General features: G+C 35.1%; 1 protein-coding gene and 1 long non-coding RNA gene across 2 annotated transcripts; one reads left to right on the top strand and one right to left on the bottom strand.

Moving 5' to 3' along the window:
* Nucleotides 1-517: 517 nt before the first annotated feature.
* LOC123551203 (uncharacterized) lies at nucleotides 518-4,495 on the bottom strand. The gene is made up of 3 exons (XR_006686364.2): nucleotides 4,234-4,495; nucleotides 2,725-2,818; nucleotides 518-1,696 (listed from the first exon to the last, which is right to left on the bottom strand). It is a non-coding gene; the product is annotated as an uncharacterized LOC123551203 (long non-coding RNA).
* Nucleotides 4,496-8,414: 3,919 nt separating this feature from the next.
* LOC128550498 (uncharacterized) lies at nucleotides 8,415-11,151 on the top strand. Its single transcript, XM_053529697.1, has 4 exons — nucleotides 8,415-8,876; nucleotides 9,084-9,286; nucleotides 9,552-9,913; nucleotides 10,135-11,151. The coding sequence occupies exons 1-4, from the start codon at nucleotides 8,866-8,868 to the stop codon at nucleotides 11,149-11,151; spliced, it is 1,593 nt and encodes a 530-aa protein (XP_053385672.1). The 5' UTR covers nucleotides 8,415-8,865.

Here is an 11,151-nt window from a genome sequence, read left to right as displayed (position 1 = left end):
GAACACAACTGTTTGTTCAAACTTCTTTTGCCCCAGTAAAAATGTCATTGGAATGCAGTGGAATACCATTGCGTTCCAGGGTTATCATAAATCCACTGGTATTCCAATGGAATACCACAGTAACAGATATTCTATAAGCGGAATACCACTGCATTCCAGTGGTTATCTTAAGTCCACTGGTATTCCAGTGAAATTCCACAGGTAACCAATTATTTAAGTGGAATACCACTGGTCAAATTAATTCCAGTGGTATACCAATTGATGGATTTCCAGTGGACAGAGAGTTGGTAAATTTCCAGTGGACAAAGCCAATGGCAAATATATATTTGTACAGAATTTTTTCACTGAACTGCAAGGAATTCCAGCGGACTTACTTTTACCAGCTGTATACCATTATGCCAGTCATTCCATTAAACAAATAACTTATGATATATGTATGGTTCTAACTAATTAAGGTACAAACACTTAATGTAACAAAAATGAAATTCTAGGGTACACATCAGAAGCAAAGTGATAATTTCCTCATAAAACTTCAATTTTAATAACTGTGTATATAGTGCATAATTTATTGGCATGGAAATAGTAAATCACAAGTAAATTGGCACAGATTATTATATAGCGAATAAAGTTAAACAATTTGCTTGACTGTATTTTTTATATAATACATGTCTGTTTGACACAGAAAATGTGTGTGAATTTTTTGAGGATTTGTCACAGAGACATAAGTGCCACTCATAATTCCATTTACACTTCTATTAAATAATGGATATCAAAATTTGATGTTTTAACTAGATTCATACAATTCTTGTATCAATTAAATCAATACTCATTTTACACTGTACTAAAACATTCAGTATGAATATAATTTATATCTTAAGATCAATGGTCAAGGTCACAAAGTAACCATTTCCTGTAATTTGAATGGTGGTCAAAGGAGGGGTGTTACAGACCAAATTTGGTAAACATCTGATATGTAGTTTTAGAGAAGCAATTTATATGCAATCTTGAGGATGGACACAGGATGTTTAATGCTGGACAACCAATCCATACTAACAGCTCATCCCGAGCCTTTGGCTCAGATAAGCTAAACAAATAAATAAAAACCTTGAATGCTATAACAATGTTAATACTATATTATCTGTTTACTGTATGATTACACCTCACATTTCAAACCAGTAAAAACCACTTCAACATTGTTGGTGGCAGTTATGATTAAATCCTCTGGACTAATGTACATGTACTGTGTTCAACCAACTCTGGAGGACTGTTTATAAATGTCATGGTTGGTCTGATATCCAAAAACACACTTTTGAAAATGAGCTTTCTCACTGCCACGACCCATATTTGTTGATGCGAGATTACTTGCACATATGTTTATCTAGATAGTGCTTTAAGGTATCATCTGTTATCACGGATCTCTTTCCTTCCTCTCCAAGACTGATTTTCTTACTAACAAAAACTTTCACTGTTCTCCATTATCATATTCGAAGCTAATTGTGAAGGCATTCTTGGTTTTGGCAGCAGAATTGTGCTTGCCAAAAAAAGAAAAAAAAACAATTCATAGCCCTTTTGTAATCTTGTGAATGACTTTGGGGTTGCTGCTTCGTCCTCTGGCAGAAGATTGTAGTACTCATCAGTTGCTTTGAAAGGTTTCAATTTTCCCAATATACACTCCCTGTTGGCCATTTTCTCTTCACTGAAATTAGAACAGAAAATACCTGAACATTTTATAACTGAACAAAATTAAAGTATTTTGAAATCAAATGACCCAAAGCTTCAACCGTTAGACCTTCAACAGTTGCTATATTGTCTTAAATAGCTATTTTAAAGAAGTGGACACTGATAAATTTCTTCAGTATATGTAAGAATGGCAAAGGGGCATTAATACCACCATCTTTCCATTAAAGCAAAAAATAGTGTCTGATCAATAACTATTGGATAAAAATAATTCTGGTTTAGTACATGTACTTAAATGTATAATAAAAACAACAAGAGCTGTCTCCATAGGATGACACATGCCCCCGATGGCACTTTGAATGAATAGTTATGGCCGATGTTAGAGTTTAGGACCTTTGACCTACGGACCTGGGTCTTGCGCGCGACATGTCGTCTTACTGTGCCACACATTCATGCGTAGTTATTTTAAAATCCATGCATGAATGACAAAGATATGGACCGGACATGCCCATCAATGCACTATCATGAAATATGACCTTTAACGTCTAAGTGTGACCTTGACCTTTGAGCTATGGACCTGAGTCTTGCGCGCGACACATCGTCTTACTGTGGTACACATTCATGCCAAGTTACTTGAAAATCCATCCATGGTTGACAAAGATATGGACCGGACACGAAAATTGCGGACAGACCGACAGACGGTTCAAAAACTATATGCCTCCCTTCAGGGGGCATAAAAAGGTTAATTTGGGTGACAATAACCTTATAATTCAGGATTAAAATCCTTTAACTCTTACCCTGTTAAATTTCTATAATGAACCTGTGCATGATCTTCCAATTAACTGTTTAATGTGCTCACCATAAAGATACTGACTGAATGATGAACAGTGAAAACGGATGTACAGGCTGATCAAGATCTACACTGGTCGCAAAGGCAGAACCAATCATGTGCAGCATGATAAGGGTTAAATCCATGTAATTACAGAAGAAGGGGATCAAGTGTGCATGAAATTATGGACATGACTGTATTAAACAAAAATAAGCTACCTTTCCTGCGAGAATGATCATGAAGTGATCGCTGTCTTCAAGATGCAACGTCTGAAATTTGTAGGCGTAACAACTTCTCGTCCAATAAAGTGATCTGAAAAACAAATTAATTTATATCCATCCTGTTTCTTCCATGACAAACACATAAGAAACCAATACCAAAGGCCACGCATGATTGACCACATAATTGGCATTGTTAACATGCTGTAAACTTTGCAACTATCATAACTATTGATCGATCTTTGTGCATAATATTTTATTATGACTTTTTTGTGAATATTTTTTTATATTTAAATTCGCCCTACTGTTTTTCACAGAAAATATTATGTCAGTGTAGTTTAAAGACATCACAATTGTTCAAATGTTAAATGCAACAATATGCAGGGTTTTCCCCTACCCCCTTTTAGACAGGCACTGTGCCCTGCTTAAACGTGTTCATGCCGGACCATAAAATTTCAATATATAAATTTTCATACATCTTATCATCTGTAAACCTAACTAGCTGCTAACTACATGTTTTGATCATGCCCAGCTGGACGCAAAATTATTAATGTTAATTATAATATTCACAGAATGCCTTCATGGGCAGTGTTATAAACAATTAGCTTATTTTTACTGCCAACTGTCAAAATGTACTTTCCGGTTCATGCAGGACCATTTTTGGCAAACCGCATTTTTATTCCCAGCTGAAATACATGTGGTTCAAATACTTGTAGTAGAATTTTTGACTAATCTTTTCGGAGTACATGACAACAGTACATCGTGTTCACTGGCATTAGTCATCGCCATGACCGGATATTAGTCAAAACATCCCCTAGTCATTACACCCCCCATTTTCAAACGTCCCACTTTTCTGGTCAAAACACCCCCTGTAAATACATAAGGGGAGGGGTGCGGTCATGACTGTTTGTTACAATTAGGTTGTTATTATTAATATTCTTATATTAACTACTTTTATTTTTATTATTATGTAAAACGCCACTAGGGGACGTTTTGACTTGATACCCTATGACCTCCCGTATTATAAAAAAAAGTAGATCAACAACAACAACAATCAGATGTTCAGTTGCAACCAAATAAAAATGACCATGGTAGAACATGTCCAAACTTTTAATATCAAAAAGTCGCAGCTAGGCTATTTCAATAAAATATACTTGCAAAATTGCAACTGCTTTTGGTGAAAATTCGTACTCGATCTGCAGAGTATATCGAATGGCACAAATTCGGATACATGTATACGATTTAAATTGGGTATTTGATAATTTAAAACAATATCATTCGTGTAACAGTCGGCAAAAAAGCAGTGGGGTGTGATGTGAAGCACATGGTGACCACAGATAGAGATTACATTACATATTCTGCAATTTTGTTAGAAACCTTGAGTGAAAGTAAGCACATTTCCGGACTAACAAAAATCCGGATACATCGTGCTCTATTCTGAAAACTTGATTATCACTACGTTTGATAGGATTTTATTCTGGGAAATAGAAATCCATGAAGATTCCTAACCTTCTTATAATGTGTGCCGCCAGCAGTTGTTCTCGTGTTTACAAATATTGTTTGTTTGCCTTTTCACGCATGTTTCCTCGTGTTGTTGTTGTTGAACGGTTTGTTTGCATCACGTGCTAATTAGCGCCACCGCACATTTTTTATTTATAGAACTTTGTAATATCATAATTTTCCCATCATGTTATTATTTTAGATGCACGTTAATCTTGTTTTTGCCAAAATAGCATTAATTAAAGAAAAACAAAATAATTAAGTGATACAAACCAGCAATAAATGGAATCGGAGATTTCCGGGAAAATACCGGAAACTACCGAAATCGACGGAACAAACTAAACTGCTGACGACTTAGCTGACGATATAGAATATATAGGAAACTGCTGACCACAAAGGTAAAGAAGGGTATCGGAAACTGCTGACCATATAGACAAAGAAGGATAATAAAATCGATATTGTCTAGCCTAGTATAATTATGCAGGTGTTTAAACTGATGTTATTGTGAGCGCAGAATAGTTTATTTTGTATAAATATTTTAAATAAAATAGATCTTAACCATATTTTTTACCGAGCTGTAATTCATATTCTTATATAATGCGAAAAAAAAATCATTTATATTATTAACGTATTGTAGTGTGTGATCCAATTGTATATAATTATAGAAAATTAAGTTTGGTCAATGCGTATAAATAATTAATTATTCTTAAATAAATTTGAAGTGAAAATAAATGCAATCACTTTATTATTTGAAGTAAGCGGCAAATTGGCCAAACTGCAAACAATGTTACACATGTTTTATTTGTGCTTATTTAATGTTTTTAGTCTTTGAACTATTTAATTATATACAAACTACAAACAGTGAAAATAAGATATTTTGTCGGCGGAATATTTAAGATACAATTTTAATCTATTTCTAATTGTTATTAAATTGGCCTTTGATCGTATACTTTTTGTTTCACCACCTCGGACAAGCTGATACTTTTGAGTAGAAATGGTAAGTATATAAGTCATAGAAAATTAATGTTTGTATATTATATGTTCAATTCATATGAATATTTGACTGGAATACTATTACTGATTTGTGATATTATTTTCTAATTGTGTGAATTTGTGCTTTGTTGAAAAATCCATAATGGCTATGATAGTTGGACATTCTCAGACAAAATACTTGGACAATTTTGCTCGTTGTCCAGTTTTTTCTTACTCTGGATTTACTGTGCGTGATTTCATGGAAGATACACTTGAATTCTATGAAATGGTACCATCGAAATCGGTAAGTCAGATTACATAATATATGTATAGTGCATGTCACGTCAGCTATATTTCTTTTGCCAACATGAATACGACAGTTGCCGCTTTATGTATGCCAGCCGTCTAGAAATTATAAGTATTTTATAAGAGATTTCTAAGCATATAACATATGCCTTCATACTGCTCGCATTTTGAAAAGTATAAAATTTGAATAAGATTGAATTGTAATATTGACTAGCATAACTTCTTATTGCCTATGAATGGCTAAAAATGAATAATTGCTTCATACAAAGGTAATACATGACTGCTAGTTTTGTGACACAAATCATTAATAGACTACTTTGTCGACTAAATTAAGTATGCTATCACATTTAAATGGGGTTCATCTAAAATGATAATTATCAACAAGTTTTTCCTTAATTGGATGAACACGAAGGTGCTAATCTTCAGTACTTACTGATGTACGTATGCTCAAGCAGAACTATTTCATTTCTTGATAACATGTTTAACTTGACTAAAGAACGAAGACACTAAATTGCATCAAAGTCTTGGCTTGCATTAATTTGGTGGACATAATTATATTGAATGATTCGCATACTTTTAAAAATCATTTTGATATTTTATGGTCTTTTTTATGAAACGCTTTTAATCATTACAGAATTGAACGTAGTGACACCCTGTGTATTTTGTTGTTCACACTTATCGATAACACCAATAAACTTGTTAATTAAGAAGTACACTAGCTTAGGGCCATCGCATGCTTTTGTAATCCACAGATCTTTAATTGCATTAATTTGCACATGTAGTACCGGATTAATGCACTCTTAGAATAAATAAATGAATGCTATGAAGAATGTCTCTTAACTGTCGTGTATTTATTTTTTTTGTATATGATCACAAAATAAATAGATAAAAAGAGTAAGTCATTCGAACCGTATAGCTATGTAAATTAACATTGCTAATAAACTGATACAGAAATGACCGGTTAAATAAAGTGTAAATCATATTACATAGCCCTATTTACTATTGACAAACTGCTGACCGCAAAAACGGTTGGATTGTTGTCTGCATGTTTTCATTACATTTGATATTGACAAAACATGTAAACAAATTATCTCATTAAATGCATGAAAAGAACACATATAACAATTTTCGTGAAGTTATGTGGTATTATTTTTAAGTATATATATCTATATATATTGCGTGGCTTTTTGGTGCTCTGTGCTTCCGAGAAATCTACCTTTACCTATCATCATTTATTTTAAGAAACTCTACTATCTTACCAAGCACCTTCGCATTTTCCAAAGACATTAAAATTTAACAGAGAAATATTCTGGCCGCTTCTGTATAACTGTGAAACAAAAATTCTGCTGACCATTTCTAGATGGTCAGCAATTTCACGTAAATGCGATACCGCTAAAAAGTGCTGACCAGTTAAATATTGTGAAATTTTTAAACTGCTGACCGATTCTGTATAAGTTTGAAACTGTAAATTCTGCTGACCCATTTTCCTCTGTTTATATGTGGTCAGCTTATTTCACGCAAATGCGATATGCATATATAGAAAGTGCTGACCTGTTAAATATTGAAACTGTTGACTGATTCTGTACAAGTTTGAAACTGTAAATTCTGCTGACCATTTCTCTATATTTCTATGTGGTCAGCAATTTCACGTAAATGAGATATCGCTAGAAAGTCCTGTATATATTTAATGTGTGCAAAGTGCTGACCAGTTAAACATAGAGTAAAACTGCTGACCAGTTGAATATAGAGTAAAACTGCTGACCGGGCGTGTACCTGTATATATTTAATGTGTGCAAAGTGCTGACCAGTTAAACGTAGAGTAAAACTGCTGACCAGTTGAATATAGAGTAAAACTGCTGATCGGCCGTGTACCTGTATATTTTTATTCTCTGTATTACTATGTGGTCAGCAGTTTCACGTAAATGAGATATCGCTAGAAAGTGCTGACCAGTTAAATATAGAGTAAAACTGCTGACCGACCATGTACCTGTATATTTTTTATTCTCTATATTTCTATATTTTTAATGTGTGCAAAGTGCTGACCAGTTAAACATAGAGTAAAACTGCTGACCAGTTAAATATAGAGTAAAACTGCTAACCGACCATGTACCTATATATTTTTTATTCTCTATATTTCTATATTTTTAATGTGTGCAAAGTGCTGACCAGTTAAATATAGAGTAAATTTGCTGACCAGTTAAATATAGAGTAAAACTGATGACCAGTTGAATATAGAGTAAAACTGCTGACCGGGCATGTACCTGTATATATTTAATGTGTGCAAAGTGCTGACCAGTTAAACATAGAGTCTGCTGACCAGTTAAATATAGAGTAAAACTGCTGACCGGCCGTGTACCTGTATATTTTTATTCTCTGTATTTCTATGCGGTCAGCAGTTTCACGTAAATGAGATATCGCTAGAAAGTGCTGACCAGTTAAATATAGAGTAAAACTGCTGACCAGTTGAATATAGAGTAAAACTGCTGATCGGCCGTGTACCTGTATATTTTTATTCTCTGTATTACTATGTGGTCAGCAGTTTCACGTAAATGAGATATCGCTAGAAAGTGCTGACCAGTTAAATATAGAGTAAAACTGCTGACCGACCATGTACCTGTATATTTTTTATTCTCTATATTTCTATATTTTTAATGTGTGCAAAGTGCTGACCAGTTAAACATAGAGTAAAACTGCTGACCAGTTAAATATAGAGTAAAACTGCTGACCGGGCATGTACCTGTATATATTTAATGTGTGCAAAGTGCTGACCAGTTAAACATAGAGTCTGCTGACCAGTTAAATATAGAGTAAAACTGCTGACCGGCCGTGTACCTGTATATTTTTATTCTCTGTATTTCTATGCGGTCAGCAGTTTCACGTAAATGAGATATCGCTAGAAAGTGCTGACCAGTTAAATATAGAGTAAAACTGCTGACCAGTTGAATATAGAGTAAAACTGCTGACCGGGCGTGTACCTGTATATATTTAATGTGTGCAAAGTGCTGACCAGTTAAACGTAGAGTAAAACTGCTGACCAGTTAAATATAGAGTAAAACTGCTGACCGGCCGTGTACCTGTATATATTTAATGTGTGCAAAGTGCTGACCAGTTAAACGTAGAGTAAAACTGCTGACCAGTTAAACGTAGAGTAAAACTGCTGACTGGCCATGTACCTGTACATATGATAGTTTTTTGTGGTCAGCAAATTCTCACATATCTTATATAGCGCTATAAAGCGTACGATTACCGTTTTTTTTTTTTATTCAGGTTATTGCTCTGGTAATCGGCGCTAATGACATCGGTAGAAGGCCAGCTGTCCAAATTGTAGAAGATATCAAGAGACTAAGCTTCCGTCTGCACACCATGTCTCCGAGGTGAGTTACTTACAAACTCCCTGTTTATTAGATAGAATAACTTTGTTATATATTACTGGATAATAACATTTTCTCTGCATATAGAAATTAAAAACAATAATCAAATGCTGATAAAAATTGAAGTCGCTCTGAAGAAAGGAATTTGTGGACGAGAAACCTAAGCAAATCCATACAAATACTTTTTATACCTTAATTTATAAATTGCAGTACAACAGTCCTGGTGTCCGAGATCCTACCAAGGGGACGCGATTTGTTCCAAGTGCAAACCCCCGACCGTGTAACTGCAGAGACTGTGTTTCTAGACGACTGGAATGCTGTTGCTACTGAAGTCAACAACATGCTGCACGTGCTTTCTAAGTCTACCAGTTGGTTCCAGACTATCAGTCAGTGGGACTTTCACTCTTTATTTGGTGAGTACAAATTAAAATGTTACTGTCTAATCTCTCATTCGCTACGATAGAATAATAAATGCTTAACATGTACAGATTTATAAAATGTATATTACGATATAATGATAAATGCTTAATATGTACCATTATAGAAAGATAAATGCTTAACATTTGCAATTTTATTTACATATATACTATGATGAAATAATAAACGCTTTACACATACACAGTTTTATATAACTGAATACTACGGAATTATAAGTGTTTAACATGTATATTTTTTCAGGCGCTGCTCGTCGGTTTCTGGGGAGAGATGGACTACACCTCAATATCGAAGGCACTGAGAAGTTGGCCAACATCATCGAAACAGCAATGGAGTCCGTACCGGCAGTTTCCGTACCCACGTATTCTCCGAGTCGTGAGCCAGAGGCTACGTGCATCGCACCTCCGGGAAGACCAAATCAACCGTCACCGTCCGATCATCAGCAATCCCATGGTTGGTCCAAGGTTCATAGGATAGGTCGCAAGTCGTACTCAAGTCGTAAAACAGGTCGTCGGTCGTCTTCACGTCGAAAGTCGGGTGAACAAGCCTCGTCGGGTTCTGTTGGTGGTCAATCGTTTTTGGTTGAGAGAGCTTTAGAAAACAGGGTATGTCATGTTAAAGCTATATTGCGTCTTTTTCTAAAAAAATATTTTAAAAAATGCGACTACCTGTTTATTATCAATATCAAATTTTACATCAATCACTACGTGAACTGTTCGTCGAAAATGGCCTAGTAAGTGAAATGAACTCCAGCTCGATTCAAACCTTGTAGAATTTCTACTGTTACAAGCCGACGAGTTATTTTTCTATATTTAATCCTTTTCAGAGAGTCTACGAAGCCGTTCGTGATCTTCCATCTGCTCCACTATCAAACGGCCGGTATCAAGCACCTGCACCTGCGTCGGTTAGAAGATCATCTACTTACCTACAGTCTACAAGTCGTCGCCATGGTAACGGTTCCTCGCCAAGAGTTACACCTTCAACTAGTTCATCACAGCGTTGTCGTAGAAAAACTCTTTTCAATAGTGATAAGTTTGTTTTGTGTGAAAATGAATGTATGTATTATCTGAATACCGATGTGTCGTCAAATCTCGTTGGGGGCGGAGTTGAAACACCAGTGTTTTCGTCCACTGATAGGGTATTATCTTACGGAGAAGCGTCCTGCATTCTGGAATCAAACTTGCCTAGCAGCACTACGAAAGATCCGCCTTACAAGCCTAAAGAAGGAAGCGTGTTTTTATACTGCGACTCGGGAGATGCTAACAAGAAAGATGATTGGAAAGCGGATGGGTATACCTGGCGCCATAATGGAAGGAAAGAGTACAAAGTCGAAGGGAAAATAATTGAAAGACACTTCTATAAAATAAGAAATAACAATGTTGTCAGTGGCGACTTTCAAAAACACGTCTTTAGGTTTATATCAGATGGATATAATGGTAAAACAGTTTTGGCCTATTATGGTAGCTCTAGCGCATATCAATCGTTGCCGCATGGAAACAGAAAGCGTAATACTAGACCGTTCAAACGTACTAAACCTTCAGTCGTAGCAGAAATTAAAACTAAAGTGACAACAAAAGATAATCCTAACGAGGTCCTAGAAAAAATGAGATCAGAAAAGTCACCAGAGTCTAAACTGAGGGGTGTTGCTGCTCCTAGAAACCTAAAACAAGTGCAAAACTTAAAACAAAGTGTTCAAAACAATAAAAAGTTGTCACATGACGCGATGTTTGCCTTACATTTATTAGTGACTCAATTAGATGGATATATAATAAGTATCAAAACAACGCCGGATTTAGAAGTAGTTGTAGGAAATGCGGAATTATTCCAGAAGTTAAAAAACTGA

The sequence above is a fragment of the Mercenaria mercenaria genome, chromosome 18, assembly GCF_021730395.1.
Source record: "Mercenaria mercenaria strain notata chromosome 18, MADL_Memer_1, whole genome shotgun sequence".
In the NCBI taxonomy this organism is placed as follows: domain Eukaryota; kingdom Metazoa; phylum Mollusca; class Bivalvia; order Venerida; family Veneridae; genus Mercenaria; species Mercenaria mercenaria.
Note: the sequence above shows the minus strand (reverse complement) of the source record. Positions and strands in the feature narration are given on the sequence as shown.

Excerpts from the sequence above, each read along its gene's own strand:
- LOC128550498 (XM_053529697.1), top strand. Across the intron at positions 9,287-9,551 it reads GGACTTTCACTCTTTATTTG|GCGCTGCTCGTCGGTTTCTG; the intron begins GTGAGTACAAAT and ends ATATTTTTTCAG. Across the intron at positions 9,914-10,134 it reads AGAGAGCTTTAGAAAACAGG|AGAGTCTACGAAGCCGTTCG; the intron begins GTATGTCATGTT and ends AATCCTTTTCAG.